Below are 19,077 nucleotides of genomic sequence, written 5' to 3'. Positions count from 1 at the left end.
TACTGGTTTGCCGTCTGCCATCCTTTATCAGTATTAAGTTTCATTTCAAGCAGTTTCGTACGAGTTATCTCCCCTGGAATATATGGCAGGTTCAGGAGACAAACAAGAAGGGAATGATCGTTGTAGTCAAGAACTGAAAATGAAAAACGTGACATAAAAGTTTTATCTCGGTATAATATCCGAACATTTCAAATCTATTTTCAAAAAGAAAAAAAAAAGTTACAGGTCTGTTATTTATCGAAAGATTGTTGAACTAACGGTACTGATTTACAAATGGGTTGGTGATAAATAAAATAGACACCAATGATATTTGAAAGAAAGTCACATCAGACTGTTTTCATTAAGAAAAAGAGTATGACATTTTGTGACTTTTTAAAATTTACTTTGCAAAGTGGTAAATCCTATTGCGTGTTGCGAGTGTTGTTCTGAAAACAAAAACATAAAAACAAGAAATGAAAAGAAGAAAAAAAAACTTCTTTACCACCAATAGTTATTGTGTCGTTTAAGTGTTTACTTAATCAGAATTATATTCAAACAAATATCATATCTTCTAGTTTTAATGCAGTTAGGTACGAGCCAGGTTTCACGCCAAATCTGAACCTTTCGGGTGCTTCCGTGTAAGACACGATGTATTTCTCGTTCACTGAAAGTGATGAAATTTCCGAATCTTAAACTGGAAATCTGGTATACCGGAGAACAAACGTTTTAAACCATTGAATTATACATTTGCTAAACTCTATCTTCATTGTTTAAGATTTTAAATATGATTTTGTTTTAACAGACCATTGACATAACTATGGCAACTAATTGTGTCCCTCTGTTCGCTGATTTGTTTTTGTTTCCATACGAGGCTCAATTTATCGAAGAGTCATTGAAGCAGAAGACTCTTACTCTTCCTGAACACATGGTCTTTTTCTCGTGGTGCTTTTTCAAGAGTCGCCATGTAAATCATTCTTTTTTCATATTTTGCCTTAGTTTTATTTAATTTGAGTTCGGATTACTATTATACTGATATGTTGGTGTTTTATTGTTTTTAAATGAGAAATATGTAACACAAAAGATGTGTTATAAGACTTCAGAAATCATAGACAAAAGACCATAGATGAAGGCAGGTTATATGGCGTTCTAATCGCTTCGTTTCCATTTCCAACAAGTCCCTCACGTTTGTGTATTAATGTGTCGGTAATCCAAATCCTTACAACACTACTTTAGCTCCCGGAGGATGTCGTCTGAGAGGTACTCTTTCAAACTATTTGTGGAGTAATCCCAGACAGCCCTTTGGTACGATCGGTTCCTAAGAGAAAAAGCACACTTTCATTAACACACACGTGTAAAATTGACAGTTGTCGAATATCTAGGAGATATAACTCTACTTTCTTCATCAATTATTTTACATTATTATGTAATTGATTAATTTTAAAAAAGAGCTTAAAATGCTCTCGATTTGATTTGTTTTTCACTTATATTACATTACCTATATGACGTCATTTCTGGCTGCAACGAACCTTGACTATTTTTATAATCTGATCAGGTGATTCAGATTTGAAAAAAAGATATTTTGATTGGAAAAGTTAAAATTTATGAAAATGAAAATTATTGATTGCACACAGTTTGACGCATCATGACCCAAATAATTAGTTTCTATGTACTGTGATTACATTTCTTCTCCCTACTGAGTTGTCTTCTGAGCGATACATCTGGGTACCAAAGTAAAGTTGACAAAGACAACCATTTCATAATGTGAGACTCAATTTAGCGAAAGAACGAGACATAAGTGATGTATACTATAGTGAAAATCCATCTTACCTTGAAGCTGATGAAGTAGACTTTGGTTTAGAGTTGTCGTAATATATATCCCGTGTACCTGCAAGTTCTGGATTAATGGCCGCATTTATGGAAGTCCACGATCCTTCGAATGGCGTCTTGATTCCCCCTATACAGATTAAAACAAAAGTCTTTCAATTGGTATCTTCTCACAAGTTGTCTGCAGAGCACGGTCTGCGGTCCACGTTGTATAACTGATTAACACTTTAAAACCGTAAACAAATTGTGTCACAAATATCAATAAATAATGTGAGATCTCATTCCAACAAATTGCTAAATCATTATTAGATTCGTAAAACACCGTTTTGATAATGTCATTCTTACCACAGCATTGTATACATGATAATACAACTTTTAACATTCCCCTTCTGAAACCACCGAGGATATTTGTTCTCACGATTCCTGGATGCAGTGAAGCGACAGTCACATTAGTGTCCTTGAGGATCTCATTCAGTCGATACATCTGCATCACCTAAACGTAGATTTATCGTTTCATCATACTTTCAGAGAGGTTCGTTTCTTTTTTTATTGTTTTGATTTTGAAGTACTTTGAGATATCTATATTTGGGATCGAACTACATCCCCTCGAAAATAACAACCGTTTGAGTACACTAACTCTGTAGAAGTCTTTACCTCAGCATTTGCGCTGGACACTAGTCACGTGAGCGTAGACCAGACGTAAAGCTCGATTCCTATCCCAGTGACGCAACTTTTTGTATTATTAAGAAAGATTGTAGTATTTAAAACTGAAACTAGAGGTTAATCTTTTTATTTTCGTAAGGAGTATGTCAAAAGTGAAGATTCTTATCAATTTTCAACATGACCTCAAAGAGACAAAGTATCGGTGTCATCCAACAAAAAAGTGATGATGCACACTAACAATTCAAAGGAAGCATTAACAAAATATTAATAAAAAGTAAAACTACATGACCAGTGAATGAAATCCCTCCCCGTCGATGTTTTAACTCCTGTGACCTATTTCCATATTCCTTACCGCCTCTTCCGAATTCTACATTTTTATACGATTTGATATGATTTTATGTCTCAGGATGACGTTTATTTGTGTGTCTTTTGTGCAATTCCTCAATTCAAACACTGGTTCTTGATAACAATGTATTTTTTTCAATATGGGAAAGCACAAGTGATTCAGTACATCTGAACCTTTTATGCCAGAACTTTAACACCAGTATTTAGCAGTAATTAGTTGTGGACGTACTGTCATTGAAGTAAAAGAACTCGTAACAATAATGATAAAATAATGTCAAAACCTGTAAATATGGTACAGCCTGAAAGCTACATTTACCTGGTAAGCTTTTGATCTACAGTATAATTCAAATGTGTCATATTTGCGCTCTTTCTTTCCTTCAATATCCTCAGGATCAACATGACAATTCCTATGGATATCGCTAGATACAAGTACTATCCTGCAATCAGGACCGGATGCTTTCATCACCGGTAGAAGATGAGAAATAAGCAAGAACTGGCTCAGATAGTTCACCTAAAAAGAAATGTACGTTAGAACATCTGCAACATCTTAATCACTTTTGAATAAAACGAAGTATTGGTATTAGTTCAATTATTTTTTATATAAGAAAGACCAAACCACAGCCTCCCTGTAACCAGGGTTTATGATGAACTGGCATACAATGGGAAATTATATATTTAGAAGAATATGACCATTATATTGCAGTGTATATTTGCCTCTTGTTTTACTTGTTTATTTGACATAATTCATATATGTTACCTGAAAGACCAGTTCGTGACCATCCTCTGTGTATGCTACAAAAAAGCAAATTTGTTTTATAATACGTAAGTAGGATACTGTAACGTATGTTATCAAATAAACTAAATTCGTATTTTGTAAGAGTTTGGTACGATTCGCCCAGTGACTTTAAATTCTGGTAGTGTTGTAATTTATATACCATTACATGCATATGTCTTGCATTTCCTAAGGATGGATTGCATATAGAAACGATTGCTATCTTAGTTTATTGTAGTAAGGCTTAGGTACATGATGTGTATAACACAAATCCTCCTTTATCAATGTAAATCTGTCACTACAATAGAAGTTGCTGGTATTTTTTTATATATTCGAAATTGATACATTAGAAAGAAAGAAAAAGAGGTTTTTTTCCTTGCTTTACAATTCATATAATATCTCACATGGACATCTACACATACAACATACATAATGTAAAGATGAGTGTAATCAGTGAAATATTTCAATGGTCCTCACACGTTATGTGTAGTTATGCCAAGCTGTCAAAAACTATGTCAGACACTTGGTATATACTGTAAATCACTTATATTTCAAGTGGAATTTATTTTCGCAATTCAAATACCTCTCATTTATTTGTACAAAAAATAACTTTGCATCCTTTTTCACTCGATTACCGATATCGGAGTCTCGCAGACTGCATCATTCGTGAATTTAAAATCATTGCTAGATCAGCATTCGCGAAGTCATGTATTTGCGAATATGTGTGAAGGGGTAAGCTCACGAAATATTCCCGAAAACTAAGTGATTTACAGTACTATACTACATCATAGTTTGTATTATTATAAAATGATGTATGAAAGTTCTGTAACAAAATCTTAGTATAAAGGAAACTTACCTAAGTTATCTTGTAGGCCTAAACCAGCGTTACAAATAAGCTTGTGAAGCTTCCTTCCTGATGATTTGAAAGATTCAACAAAACTCATCACTGATTTGAATGAATTGCAATCTAGAGTCATGAATTCAACATTCAGCTGGTCGTAGTCTACTATTCCGTCAGTCTTCTTCCGTTTTTCTTCTGAGAATTCCTCGTTCATCTGCTGTATCGCCTGAAACAAGATATCATATAAAAAGGTTTACAACTCTTCAAAATTTACGTATTTCCAAATTTCACAATGAACTGTTGATTCTTGTCAGATATAAGTTATTTCAAATTTCTTTATTTGCAGGAAATTATTTCACAATCTGTAATATTTTGAATTTAAGATATATATAATGATAATATTTTTATTTCTGAGGATTGTCTTTGTATATTTGATGTTCCTATTATTGGGTTGAAAAAATAGCAGATAATATACGCGTTATCATTGCAAAATCAGGTACTTATATATAACATATAACGAATTTAAGCAAAGAACTTCGATAAGCTGAAAACTCAATGTAGATTTTGCACACTGCTAATTATACAAATTGTGCAGTTAATCGACCGGATGATGATTCGAATCCACCAAGAATTTAACACAGTTGTGATAACGCACAATGCACCAAAAACTGGTCTATTCTCCTTGTCCTTTTGCTTGAGTCTCCTTGTTAATCTTTCTATTGTTCATATTTCTGTACTAGTTTTATTTAATTTGAGCTTAGTATTTTTTATCAATAATTTTTAAAAAAAAACTGAAAACTAAATATATGTCATAAGAATAGACTTCGAGGCCCTAAAACCTTCCAATCTCAAAAAGATACTCCACGTCCTAGGATGTCATAGGAATTGAATAATAAAATTTGTGAAAGACATCCTTTGTCCCTAAGTCTAAGGAAACTCTCTTTCATCTTAAGATCCTATAACCAAATACTTTGTCCTCAGATCTGAGTACGACAACCTTGCTGGGTTCATGAAGTTAAACAGTTACAATCAAGATTCATGCTCTATTAATCCTTCAATGTCATGCTATGCAGGTTATACACCTGAGTCAAGAATGTTGAAGACGCGGTATTCATTATCTATGCCAGGGCGTATTCAATGACGCGTTTTCCTCTTATCAGTATAAAATGCACATATATGCACTTAAATCAATATTTTGAAATAAACGTTCTGATAAAGTTTCAAAATAGATACAGTGGTTGACTATCAAAATTGATACAGTGGATGACTAGCAAAATAGATACAGTGGTTGACTTTCAAAATTGATACAGTGGTTGACTAGCAAAATAGATACAGTGGTTGACTATCAAAATAGATATAGTGGTTGACTTTCAAAATTGATGCATTGGTTGACTATCAAAATGGATACAGTGGTTGACTAGCAAAATAGATACAGTGGTTGACTATCAAAATAGATATGATGGTTGACTTTCAAAATTGATACAATGGTTGTCTTTCAAATGCGTTTTTGGTGTTTCGTAGAGAAGCTTGTACAAAAGACAAGAAAGTCCTATTCTAGACAGGAAGATAAATAGACCAATTAATCAATAAATTTTGTGATTTTCTTATATCAGCTAATTTGATTTTAAACAATACAAAACATACATGAATTGTTTTTTTAAATCATATTTACCCGGTTAGCTCTCTCCTCAGATCTGCACGCTATGATAACGGTACCTCCCATCATAGCTAGCCATTTAGCAGTATGGTAGCCGATACCTGAACATAAATAAAAGGAGGCGATGTTATTGAAAGCAACTACAACAATCACAACAATAAGATTAAAGAGTCTTATATATAAGACTGTTGTAGAAAGGAATATCCCAACCCGAGTGTAAGAGCTGGGCAGATCAGCATGAGGCTTAAAACAGCAACAAATTGAGAATTGCTATTAAACCTTTTCATCAGCATGATCATTTTTTGACATTGTTACGCTAGGTAAAATGATGACGCTATCCCATCTGGAGTAGCGAGATATCATCGTAACACGGTATGCAATTTCATCAATTACATCACTGGATATAACCAGCATAACAAAAACAATGTGATAATTCTAGAGAGCTGTTATTACTCTAGATTTGCTGATTCCCAAATGTGGGTAATTTTCATAAAAACAAACTATTATATATGATATAACAAAGTGAGAGTTATTTATTTAGAAGTATGTGCATATTTGCTGATTCATAACTTATAATCACCTGCATTTCCTCCTGTAACCACGAAAATGTTATCTTTGGGAATGAACACCCGAGGGAAGGAGGGAGTGGATCCCATTCCGTCGATGATTCTTCTCCGCCCTTACTTAAGTAAGACCCGGGCATAAAGTCAATGTCATTTATATCCTTTAGTCACGTGATGCTACCGGCAACACAAGAACGATAGCAACTAGGTAAATGTGTTATTCAATCCGTCTATTCATTAGTTTAGATCCGGCGGAGCAGATAATAGTTAAAGCATGCATTGTTGCAAATGACACTGCAAATGTAGTTCACGGAACTAGGCCATCTTAGGATAGTAAGGTTAGCGTCTCGACTCTTTGTTGTTAAACAATTAAATGCTCGCTTGATCAACACTCTTCAAGCGTTAAATATTCATTGTATATTGAATGCAATGTCTTTGGTTGGTCACATTCTACTTAAGCCTACGTGAGGTAATGGTCAAGACACATTTATTAATCCGCTCAATTCTCTAAAATATGTTCAAATATCTATTAGGTTTCGACTGACACTAAGCTATAAAGAACATTGTAATAAGACACTTTCTTCGTGAGATTGAGTTTAAACATCACATAATTTAGGTAATTGTTGTTCATATCTTCTAATACTTATTCAAGTAAACATAATCGATTTAGACGATATGCATTTATCGAATGTTCCAAATACGTCATATATTTACATAATTAATAATGATATTGTCCTGTAACATGCATTCGTAAATCTAAGGTGAGCACAATATCATTAAATTATAGTGTCATTAAGAAAGTCACATCAAAGTAGTTTAAATCTAAACATGAAACATATATAGATAGTCTAAATTACTCTTAGTCGCTAAAAAATCATAAGTTAAGAGATGCTTCATGGACAATATATTTGAAGTTCGGTATTTATGAAATAAATCTTAAAAGTCAGCTGATAGTTAAACTACTCTTTCAGAAAAAGACCTTGCATAAATGATCACTCGTGACCATTAGCTGCCTCGGTATAACCTTATATCAAGAATTCATTGTTCCTGGTTTGACATATGTCCTGGTTGTTCTATGCAATTCTAAAAAGGACATGGCATCTTTGGTTGGGTACTGTCTGTTTTTTCCGGGGTCGAACTCGGTGTTGAATGCTTGGGGAATGAACAAGGATGGAGGGACTTTAATGAAAATGTATAATAATTTATGTTCAACAAATAAACAAAGATCTAGATTTTGCCACCACAAATTTACGCAAGTCATCGGCAATATTTTGTCCAGAATGTCATGAAAAAAGTAATAATACTAACATATGTATATTTTGAAATAATATGTAGGGACATTAACATTACACAAAAGAAATCATTATGGAATTGGTAAGACATTGGCCATGTAACTGTATTTCTTTTATTCTTGTGTCAAGAAGCAGCACGATCTGATTCAACTAGATAAACTTTATATTTAAATACTATTTGAAATTTTGACACACCGGAATTGTTGAGTTTTTAACAAGTAGTTCAATTGGACTTTTAAATGTTGGTTCAAATTTTTGAATTATGTTACATTAATGATCCAGGGAAATAATATTTAGTGTGAAATGACCTAATCATGGTTTCTAGCTTGCAGTGGTCCTGTAGATAAGGCGTCAAAATTTTACCTATTTTATACAGTGCATGATTTGTAAAAGACGGTCTGTTCTTGTTCTTCTCTTTCTAAAGAATTGGTTTTTTTCTTCTTCTTCTTTTTAATTATTCATGTGGCACTGCCATACTTCTAGCCTAAAGTAGAGTATTTGCCTCTCTAAGGAAGGCCTTTGGTTCTGTACCCTTGTCTAAAGATACCAGAGTTTTTAAAGTAACAGTTCCTGATTAAAGTGCAAATTTCTGGATTTTAAAAAAATATTCTCGACATTAATTTTTTTTTTCTGTGCTCAGTTCGGACAAACAAATTGGTGGAATTATTCCTGGACAATTCAAAATCAAACTACGTAGATATAACACATTTATCACATGATCATATTCAAACGAACCACACTACCAGTTATAAGAAGCAGCGGCACTTCAAGTAAACTGGAAAAAAACTCTATTTCAGCCGTTCACTATAGATTCGATATCAGTTCCATCTTATCACAAGAAGGCTTACAGGAACACTGTATTCGCACTGTTTAACAGTAAATTTTCTAGGACTTGTAGAAGGATGTAGAACTACTTTAAAACAAAATCCCTTGTGTATCAAAATGATGCTACCTATATGGGTTATCTATATGTGTACCTTCATTCTGATGTCTTTACCTTTAAACTGTATAATTAGAATCTCCATGATGTGCCTAGGTAAATCACATATTATATATACTTAGAGCCTTTGTACAGTTGTGGGATAGCACAGCGTTACACGATGTCTGCACGATGTATGCACAACAGAAAAACTGGACAAAATAAGCTTTCGCACATTTGTGTGGTTCTATCGCACAGATGTGCGATTCAATCGTGGTTGATATTAATGTAGAAATGACTTATGAATAGGTATGAGATAGGGTTTATTTATTTTCTAAATATATTAGAGTACAGCTAAGTATATTTCCTAATTAAGCCATTAATATATAGGTAGGGCACTTGTAGATATATCAGATACACGCTGAATAGTTAGCTACACTCGTAAGTTTAAGTATTTTGTGTACAAAGTGCCACGCGTGGTCAGCTTTAGTGTACGGACACACGTTATATATATAAACGTTAAATGGACATCTCTTTATGTCACAGCAATGAATAATTTAAAATATAATACCGTCAGCAAGGAAATGTTATCTTCATTACTTCTACGTTATTCTCATTTTTTTTTTCATTCATTTTATAAACAACAAATATATACAGAGATAAATCCAGCCGGGACGGATCTCGTCTGTCACGTAAACAACCGTATGCAGGTAAACTTTTGTTGCCTGGTGCATCACTACTGGCCATGATCTGAGGCGTGAAACTACACACGATACGACTAATTAATGCATGTCCAGTGTTATTTCGAAAACTGTCGAATTGAAAATTATTTTTATAATCACCGATCAATTTTAATGTTCATGCGATCGCTATTTAGTAATAACTTCCGTTTAATTTTCAATCCGTAATATAAGCCAACCATATTTACCCAACCGCACAAAATGTGCGATCCTATAGCGCAGTTGTGCACACGATACGGTTTAGACCTGTTTGTGCACGATGGTTTTGGTGCATTGTGCGCTACCACAGCTGCATTATAATTCTTGCCATATGTGTTATAGTGACTTTTAGTGACTTTTTACATGATTGATAAATAAAAATCAACAATACGATTCTTGGGTAAAAAACATATATTTCTGGGTTTTTTTTTATTTATTTGTTACAAGTATGTACTACATATGAACTAAGTGTGGCGTGATAATTCCTGAGATGGTCTGTGAAGTACCATATCAATACACATAATATGCTCCTTTTTTGTATTTCATGTGAACTACAAAAAATGGGCACAATGAGATAGCATATTGATGAATTCGCCAGAATTACCCTCTCTACGTTCATTGATATAATATGTTGATGTAAACAGTACACTATAGTTTCCATCAAATTAAGTAAATTAAGTAATAATGGCCAAGAGTCGAAGGCATGTATTTCGGTTTACTGAGGAATGGATTTAAAACAGCGTTACTAGAGATGCAAATTGGTGAAATTCATTTAGGTTATTTTTTCCTGTTCCATAGAATTAATAATGTATCAACAAAATAGATACGTCAATTTTAATAAAAGGTATTTTTAACTTACATTTACTCTATATAATGAAATCACACAATATAATATGTACAGATCGTCGTGTTATACATTTATATAGATATATAATCTGCATGTTTACTGTTGCTGTTGTAATATGAAAAAGACTATAAATAGCATATCATTACCTCAGATCTTTTGTCAGTTTTAAACAGTCCATGAATAGAACAAAATGATTGTACATTGTATACATAAAAGACATTATGATAAAGTTAACAATTAGCACCAGTGTTAAACTAGTAAAGTCATAATATTTGAATATATGAATCCCATGGCATGAGTAGTTCTCGAAATTTTTTTTCACGACACTAGGTTATAATGAATTCAATCGGCATCTCTGATTATAACATACGTTTATGATATATATTATGTAGTCATAATGCTAAACCTAGCAAACTCATTTTCTTTTTTTCAGATCACGACAGACTTTTTCTTCTGATTGATATCGTCCTTCAGGTTTTCTCCTTTAAGAGATATTATTTTAGTTCTCTAAGAATGTCCTCTGGGAGATAGTCTTTGAGACATTCCAGAGTGTGATCCCAAAGAGCGTCCTGGGATGCTTTGTTTCTGCGAACAAACAATATTTATATCATCAGTCATCTTTTGAAATCGTATCGGTAGTCTTCTTTTTTTCTGAATGACTACATTCTATATTGGTTTATTCATTTTACTAGATGTATAACATTATCATTAGGTACAGAAAAAAGTTACTTAATTCTTATAACTGTTTCCATAACAACACAAAGACAGCAACTAATAGAGGTCCTTTTATCCCTAGCGACCTTTAAGAACATATGTATATGCACAGATATGTTTTACTGCAAATTTTAACCAATCCAGACTTACTTGGCAGCTGTTATCGGTTCTTTTGGTCTGCACTCGGAGAAATAGACATCTCGTACTCCAGCCAGCTCCGGATTAATAGCCGCATTAAGTGAGGTCCATGCTCCTTCAAACGGACTCTTGGACGTGCCTTTGTTGGTGAAATCAAATAAATGATTTATGGAAAAGTTAACAAATATCAAAGAATAATAGTTATAATGATAATATTGCATCAAATCAAATAGTTGTTAGCACTTCTTATATTGATGACGTCTTTGTACAATCTCCGTCGTATATATCAACCAGAAATGGAAATCAAAGACACCAAAGACTCTTCAAAATTAGCCGCTTATCGCGAACTTTTCCTACAACCAACATGGGCAGCTCCCCACCACGCTGTATGATTAACGTGAGGATTTCAATTTTCTTATAGTGAATTTTCCATTTCCAAATTGTATCCTTCCTGCCTCTCCAACATATTTTGTTTACATGGCGCAGATAATTCGATATTCAAGGAAATGTTCCCATTATCATGATTTTCGTACAATAATTCTCAACTGACGGACAAACTCGTAGAACATGTTTCAAAAGCTGCAGGTTGATAAAATTATCGGAAAGTTTTGCGGTCGTCATACTGATTTTATCGAGAAATATTTTTTTTCTTTGTGCATTATGAAACTGGACGTGTTTGATGTTCGTTACGTTGCCTGGTGGTTCCGTTGTTGTATTCCTTGTTCTTATTTGAGAGTGTGACATTACTTACTTTGATTGACAAAGGTTTTCAAAGCGGATGTCGTCGACGTAACGAAATACTTACTCTTCCAGAACACATTTTCTTTTTCTCCAACTGCGTTTGTAAATCTTTCTTTTGTTCATATTTTGCTGAAGTTTTTTTTAATTTGAGATTGGATTATAATTAAGTTGGTATTTTCTTGTCTGTTATATCGTTTGACTTGTTTCCGAGTAGGCTATCATGTTGTTAATTACAAGACGACATTTTATTATAAAACATTATTTTAAATATGCTAATTTCAACTCCTTTATTTAACAAATTGCTTTGTACTCCTATGTCCTATCCTATCGTTTTGCATAGGAAAGTTGCAGTTATATCCTCATTTCGTGTAAAACGACTTAAAGGTATATAAACACATAACAAATACAACCTTTTCCCGTCACATGATTGGCTAAATCATTCGGCATGTTGGGAAGACTTTCTAGAGACGGGACGTATTGTTTACACTGTTTAAAAATCTGTGATAATTCAGAGAGTTAAACAAATCAAATTTCAATTTCTTACCAATACAATCTAAGCAGGCCATTAAAACCCTTGTGGATCCCCTTCTGAAAGTAGCAAGGAGGGGCGTTCGGACGATGCCTGGATGTAGGGATAAGGCAGTTACATCAGTGTCTTTGATGGCCTGATTCAACCGGTACATCTGCATTACCTAAATCAGATCAGTTGTCTTCATAAATACTCAAGAGAAAATGAAACGCAAGGTAAACTTGATGAAGATGATTCTAGGCATGACATCGAGTGTAATGCTCAATACTTCTAAGTAAGAATGAAGATTAATCCATACAGAATAAACTGCAAATTGCAAAATTGAAGGGAATTGAAAGAGAACTCTGTAATATGTAATCGGAATTGACTGATTGTGGGAGCTGGCTAGTCAATACCGGTCTCTCTATCCATAGCACTGTGTTCATGAATGAGTTTATCCTCCTCATTAGGATGGTGGTCCATTCTTCCAAGACCGCTGCTCTTAGTTTGGCCAGAGTAACAGGGGGAGGTTTGTGTAGTCGAATCTGTCTATTCAGCTAGTCCAACAAGTGTTCAATAGGGGATAGATCGGGGCTGTATGGCGGCCGGTCCAGTGGGTGTATATTGTTGTTAGTGAGAAAGTCGCGACAGATCCTCGCTACATAAGGCCGAGCTGGTCCTGCAGGAACCTGAGGTTGCTTTGTTTCAATAATGGGTTAACATTGGAACGGAAGATCTCATCTCTATACCTAGCGACAGTTAAATTACCAGCTACCGCAAACAGTGGTGATTTAACTCCATGTGATATTCCTCCCCACACCGTAACCGATCCATCCCCAAACATATCCTCTCTACTACGCAGCAGTCGGCAAAACGTTCTCCACGACGCCGGTATACATGACGTGGAACGTCATCTTAAACAGGGTGAACCGGGACTCATCAGAAAAAAGACCTGTCGCCACTGCCACAATGGTAATATTCTTGGGGTATAAGTCGCCACCCAAGCCATACGAAGCTTGCGACGAGCAGCGGTAAGTGACAGACCTACAAACGGGTGATATGCTCGCAGACCAACTTTCCGCAATCGTTTCCTTACAGTTTATGCATGGATATGACGGTTATGAGTACCTATGGTATGAAGGGAAGATTCAGCGGCAGTAAGGTGCCAATTGCACAAATGTGCGAGACAAATAAACCTGTCCTGACGTTGTGACGTCACGCGTGGACGCCCAGACCTGGGTCTGTCAGTAACCCATCCAGTTTCTATAGTGCAAATATGGACACCGAAATGGCAACCTGACCCCTCTGAACTTCCGTCAGCCGTGTCATTGTTCAATGCTATCAGAAATAAATCAAAATAACGGAAAAGGATGTTGCTCTATAAAAACTTCTTAATGTTATGACGAGCAGTGTCACAATATCATAACACTGTTGTGCACGAGATGTTCCCGTTTCGTGCTTTCCCCGGAAGACATCGTCAATAATGAAACATTCGATACAGGACCACATGTACTGTAACCAAAAGAGCCGCTTGACCGTTTGTCATTGTTTTTGAACAACGCGTTTGCAAGATATTGGAAATAATGTCAATCTGCGTTTCTTTATCCATTGATTATATATAGTTCATACAGCTGTACACGAATATGTTAAGATGCGCCCAACTTCTTCATCAATTGTATCAGAACATTGATATATGTTTTACATTCGTCATATTTCATCGTTGTTAATAAAACTTGTCCTACTATTACTTTGGCGAGACGAATTCATCAGATTAATGAACTACAAGTGGTATGGTATTCACCGTTTTTAGTTATTCTAATTCTAATTATCGTTTTTTCGCACCGACAAAACGATAATTATCGTCTTTTCGCCCCGCTACTTATCGTCTTTTCGCCGCGACAAAACGATAATTATCGTCTTCTTGTATTCCGGTTAGAAGGATAATAGAACCTAGACATTTAAAATGGCGGAGCTGAGCAGCTACACCAGCCTTTTGAGAAGAGACAATGGCAATGGTATCCTTTTGATTTCCTTAGCTTAATCAGCTGGGCGAAAAGACGATAATGTTCGTTTTGTCACGGCGAAAAAACGATAATTAGCGGGGCGAAGTTAATTAGCGACATCAAGTTTACGTTATTTCGCGTTGGCGAAAAAACGATAATATCGTTATGTCGGGTCGACAAAACGAAACAACAAAATGGCAGAAATCAGCCATCATACATATATGACGCATTTTCTTTCCGTAAAGTTCCATGTTAGCTTGATATCGGAACCATGCAATAGTTATATCAAAATGGTTTTAAAATATAGCTTGAAACGTACATCGATGAATGTGTGTGTTTTAAGTGAACTTCAAAATAAGACGGGTTTGTTCTCGCTTCCAAAACAATGTATTACTTTATGCTTTTACGAGATCATGTGAATCAGGGTAATTATAAAACAACTAGTTAATGAAAAGCACAACTTTCAGAATGAAGTGTTTGTTCTCGCTTTCGGAAAGTTTATTTCACTTTTTTGTTTTGAGGAGAACATGTGAATCATGGTTATTATGAAATAATCAATGAAACACAATTTGTATAACTGTGCCCTAGTCCATACTTTCCCATACAGTACGTCATAATAGTGTTACCTACCTGGTAAAGTTTCGATCTGCAGTATAATGCCGTGGCGTCATACTTTGGTTCCGAATACTTCTTTCCTTCAATGTCATTAGGATCAAAGCGAGCATGTTCATGGGCTATGCTAGAAACCAGTACTATTCTGCAGTCAGTACCGGATGCTTTCATTACCGGCAGCAGAAGAGACACCAACAGGAACTGACTTAGGTAATTCACCTAAGTGATATAAACATTAATTGTTTTGATATATTGCAGTGATATCAATTTCATCGTAACGGAACATGAAATTTTAAAAATCGCATATGGATCAAATACTTTGCGTGATATACCCAAATGATCACGAAATTTCTAATGCGAAATTGTTTAAAACTTTTATCAATTTAATTTTTTCCTTTTCCTCTTTACCTGAAAAATCTGCTCATGACCATCTTCTGTGTGAGCTGAAAAATACATACCTCATTTCTGATAAATACATGCACTGTATATAAGGACACATTACTCAAAGAGACAAAAGTGAAATCGATATGAGTATAATCAACTCATCACTTAAAGCAGTATACCAGTTACCTCCAAATTAAAAACACTCAGGATATAAAATGCATCATAAAAAACCCGTATTGTATACATTTCTTTAATAAATAAATCTATAATATACAAATGTATCATAAAATCCAGTTTAAATAACTCAGAATTGTATGAAATATACGCAAATGAATAACACATAATAGTTTAGAATCAAATACAGTATAACTAAAACACAAAATTAACTGCATCATACAGATGTTGTGACTAGGACTCGTCAACAATGCTAAGGTGTTAAGTTTTGGAAAAGTTTAGGAAATGACTGAGGAAGGTGCTGCAACCGTGTAATTCAGTTGTTTGAAATCAATAATTTCTCAAAATTGTAAACTGAACCAAATTTCATGTACATGTACATATTCACACATTTAGATATTATAACATCTTTTGCATTTGGTCAAATTTGATATGGTACTAAACGCACCCTTCTGTACACTGCCTTATTCCTAATCTACTTATTAAAACATTTTAATTTTTTTTAATATACCTATTTGACGCCTGGTTGTATTATTGCACACTGTATACCGATTATATAAGTGAAAAAGCATTTCATGTCTATATCACACTTACATAACTTGTCCTGAAAGCCAATACCAGCGTTACATATCAACTTATGTAGCTTCCTGCCCGACGATTTGTACGCCTGAACGAAATTCACCACTGATTTTAGTGAACTGCAATCTAGATGCATGAATTCAAGATTCAGTTGATCATAGTCAACGACTCCAGTTGTCTTCTTTCGTTTTTCCTCTGCGAATTCCTGGTTCATTTGTTGTATAGCCTAAAACAATACATGGTACATCTAGTTTCAATTACTTTTTATTTACTTTTTTAACAGGATAAACTGTTTTTCTGTAAGAGCTGTTATCTATAGCATAAGAATAGTTTTAGATATCAACGTTTTTTCTTGTGGATATTTTGCATTGTCCATTCTATGAAAATATTTCTGTTGAACCCGCTCGTTTTCATGAAATATTTTGCAAATGGTTCTCATTTTCAAAGTGATACTAATAAGAAAATTTCAGTTAACATCTGGGAAAAACTCAATTGTTCGATGACAAAATGTATTCGTGCATCAATAGATAACAAGCTGTATTTCGAATGAAATATTTACAAGATAAAAATCATATGTTTACATTTACAGGGTATTCCTACTTTATGAACGGATTAAAAAGAAGTAATAATTGAAAACTAAAAATTACAATCATTATCATCTTTGCACTTGATAGACAGGTTTAATAATAAGACTTTGTTTCGTGGTGTATATCTAATAAGTCATCGAATTCAAAAATTTATTAAATAAATATCTAAGATATAAGTTCATGAATATATCGGTACCTTATACATTTTTCAAATTGATATTTTACCTTTTTAGCCCTCTCCTCCGATCTACACGCAATGATAACGGTACCTCCCATCATGGCTAGCCATTTAGCAGTATGATAGCCTATACCTGAAATATCGAATGCAAATATGTCGAATAACAATTCTTTGTACTGCGTGTTTCATTCATGTCCAGAGAAGATTGCATATACATGTATTACGAAGGATTCAGTAATAAAAAAATACATTTCAAATCTACCGTCTAAGAATACAGAGTTCAAAAGTTCCAGAAGGGTAGTGGTGGGGATGGGGGTGGGGATGGGGGGATTGGGGGATAAGATATATCTGCACCAATTACTTGATATAGAAGGAGAGGTCACTAGCCCCATATTTGTTTCTATGTAAATATTATTTAAGTTTGAAATAGATATTGTTACGTCTGTCAACAAAACGAGTTACGACTATCCAATGTCAGTTTAAAACAAAGGAAACTAATAGCGTTGCACGAAAACTCTTAAAGTCGTGTTACCACGTAATACATTTGCTCTCGCTCAAGAAGAAGCAGAAGACAGACAATTATCATATATAGAACAGAAAAGATGCTTATACTTAATGTTGGTGTTAATTAATACTTCATGTACTGACTTCCATTTTATGAGCATATATCAAGCTATCCTAGATGTCTAGCTATTCTTTGTGTACACTGTTTCTTTATTTTTAGCTACTGTTATACGTATCGAGATTCTCTAGAATAAGTGTTCTATTTATAACGTACGCCATACGCTCTCCAATTGATTATTGCCATACATATCGTAATTACTACCATAATGCAAATAAATCATTCAAATGGTACTGATATATCTTAGGCCACTTCATCAAAGGATTTGACAAGCAAAGGGTATGAATCGCATTATAAGCTATATATAGCACAATACCACAATCTGCTGTCATATACCATAACTACCTGTATTTCCTCCTGTAACAACGAAAATATTATCTGTTGGAATGGACACCCGAGGGAAGGAGATACTGGATCCCATCCCGACGATGATATTTCTCCGCCCTTCAAATAAACTTCCTTAGGACTCGGACATAAGTCAATGCTATTTACAGCCTATAATCACGTGATGTTACCTACACATTAGTTATGTAATATCAGACGGAGCAGAAAAAAAATTAAAATATGCATTGTTGCAGATAACACAACAAATGCAGTACACAGAAGCTATCTGAACGTTTGTTGTTTAACACTCAAAAGCTAGATTAACCATCACTCTTCAAGTGTTAAATATCCATTATACAATTATGCAATGTCTTTGGTTGGTAACATTCTACTTAAACCTACGTGAGGTCATGGCACGTTTATTAATCCGCTCAATGCTCTAAAAAATTTCAAAGTATCTATGATAAGGTTTTGACCGACACCACTTTTATGTATGATAAAGAACATTGTAAAGTTAACGCTGTTTTCGTGATTTGGCTTTGCGTCACATAAGTTAGGTAATTGTAATTTATATATTCTAATACTAATTCAAGTAAACATTCTCAATTTAGACGACATGCATTCATTGAATGTTCCAAATACGTCGAACTGACGTAATTAATGATGATTATGTCCTGTCGCATTCGTTCGTAGTCTCAGAATTCTTTATTGTATATAGTAACATTTAGTATGTTTTTTTTCACCGTTTCAGCTTTTAAGATTACATTATCGAGATCAACTGTGTCATTTACTGACCTTCTTCGGCGGAACTGGAGTTGTATATTGTTATGATCGTCCTTCTTGATTCAAACGACCCCAGATCAAACTATGATGTGCCTATATAAACATACTCATGGGTATGTAACGTTAAAATGAGAAGAATCAGTTATGATGATATAACAGGTATACCTGCTTTCATTCAAACAGTTCATGATAACATTTTAGTTCCTTCCGAAAAAAAAATCATGAAAACATACAAATGGATGTCATAATCAAGAAAGGACATACGAAAAAGAAGTCCTTTTTTCTTTTTTTATTCTAGTAGTAAGGCAC

General features: G+C 34.3%; 2 protein-coding genes across 2 annotated transcripts; both read right to left on the bottom strand.

Annotated features, from left to right (window-relative positions):
- Positions 1 to 1,203: 1,203 nt before the first annotated feature.
- Positions 1,204 to 6,737, bottom strand: LOC132549631 (WW domain-containing oxidoreductase-like). Its single transcript, XM_060213582.1, has 8 exons — positions 6,662 to 6,737; positions 6,097 to 6,182; positions 4,440 to 4,650; positions 3,569 to 3,603; positions 3,128 to 3,322; positions 2,149 to 2,296; positions 1,807 to 1,933; positions 1,204 to 1,294 (listed from the first exon to the last, which is right to left on the bottom strand). Exons 1-8 carry the CDS (start codon positions 6,735 to 6,737, stop codon positions 1,204 to 1,206), a joined length of 969 nt encoding a protein of 322 aa, XP_060069565.1.
- Positions 6,738 to 9,978: 3,241 nt separating this feature from the next.
- LOC132549591 (dehydrogenase/reductase SDR family member on chromosome X-like) lies at positions 9,979 to 18,110 on the bottom strand. Its single transcript, XM_060213535.1, has 8 exons — positions 18,007 to 18,110; positions 17,087 to 17,172; positions 16,290 to 16,500; positions 15,546 to 15,580; positions 15,156 to 15,356; positions 12,559 to 12,706; positions 11,286 to 11,412; positions 9,979 to 11,006 (listed from the first exon to the last, which is right to left on the bottom strand). The coding sequence occupies exons 1-8, from the start codon at positions 18,080 to 18,082 to the stop codon at positions 10,916 to 10,918; spliced, it is 975 nt and encodes a 324-aa protein (XP_060069518.1). The 5' UTR covers positions 18,083 to 18,110; the 3' UTR covers positions 9,979 to 10,915.
- Between the last annotated feature and the right edge of the window lie 967 nt (positions 18,111 to 19,077).

The sequence above is a fragment of the Ylistrum balloti genome, unplaced genomic scaffold (assembly GCF_031769215.1).
Source record: "Ylistrum balloti isolate Yb309-2 unplaced genomic scaffold, AGI_CSIRO_Ybal_v1 Utg369620, whole genome shotgun sequence".
Lineage (NCBI taxonomy): Eukaryota > Metazoa > Mollusca > Bivalvia > Pectinida > Pectinidae > Ylistrum > Ylistrum balloti.
Note: the sequence above shows the minus strand (reverse complement) of the source record. Positions and strands in the feature narration are given on the sequence as shown.

Bases quoted from the DNA above. Each gene is read 5' to 3' on its own strand.
- LOC132549591 (XM_060213535.1), bottom strand. From the start codon at position 18,082: ATGGGATCCAGTATCTCCTTCCCTCGGGTGTCCATTCCAACAGATAAT. The intron at 17,173-18,006 runs GTAGTTATGGTA...TCGATATTTCAG, and splicing joins TGTTACAGGAGGAAATACAG to GTATAGGCTATCATACTGCT. The intron at 11,413-12,558 runs GTAAGAAATTGA...TCACCAACAAAG, and splicing joins GGCCTGCTTAGATTGTATTG to GCACGTCCAAGAGTCCGTTT.
- LOC132549631 (XM_060213582.1), bottom strand. From the start codon at position 6,737: ATGGGATCCACTCCCTCCTTCCCTCGGGTGTTCATTCCCAAAGATAAC. The intron at 6,183-6,661 runs GTGATTATAAGT...ATTTATGTTCAG, and splicing joins GGTTACAGGAGGAAATGCAG to GTATCGGCTACCATACTGCT. The intron at 2,297-3,127 runs GTAAATGTAGCT...ATCTACGTTTAG, and splicing joins GTAGATCAAAAGCTTACCAG to GTGATGCAGATGTATCGACT.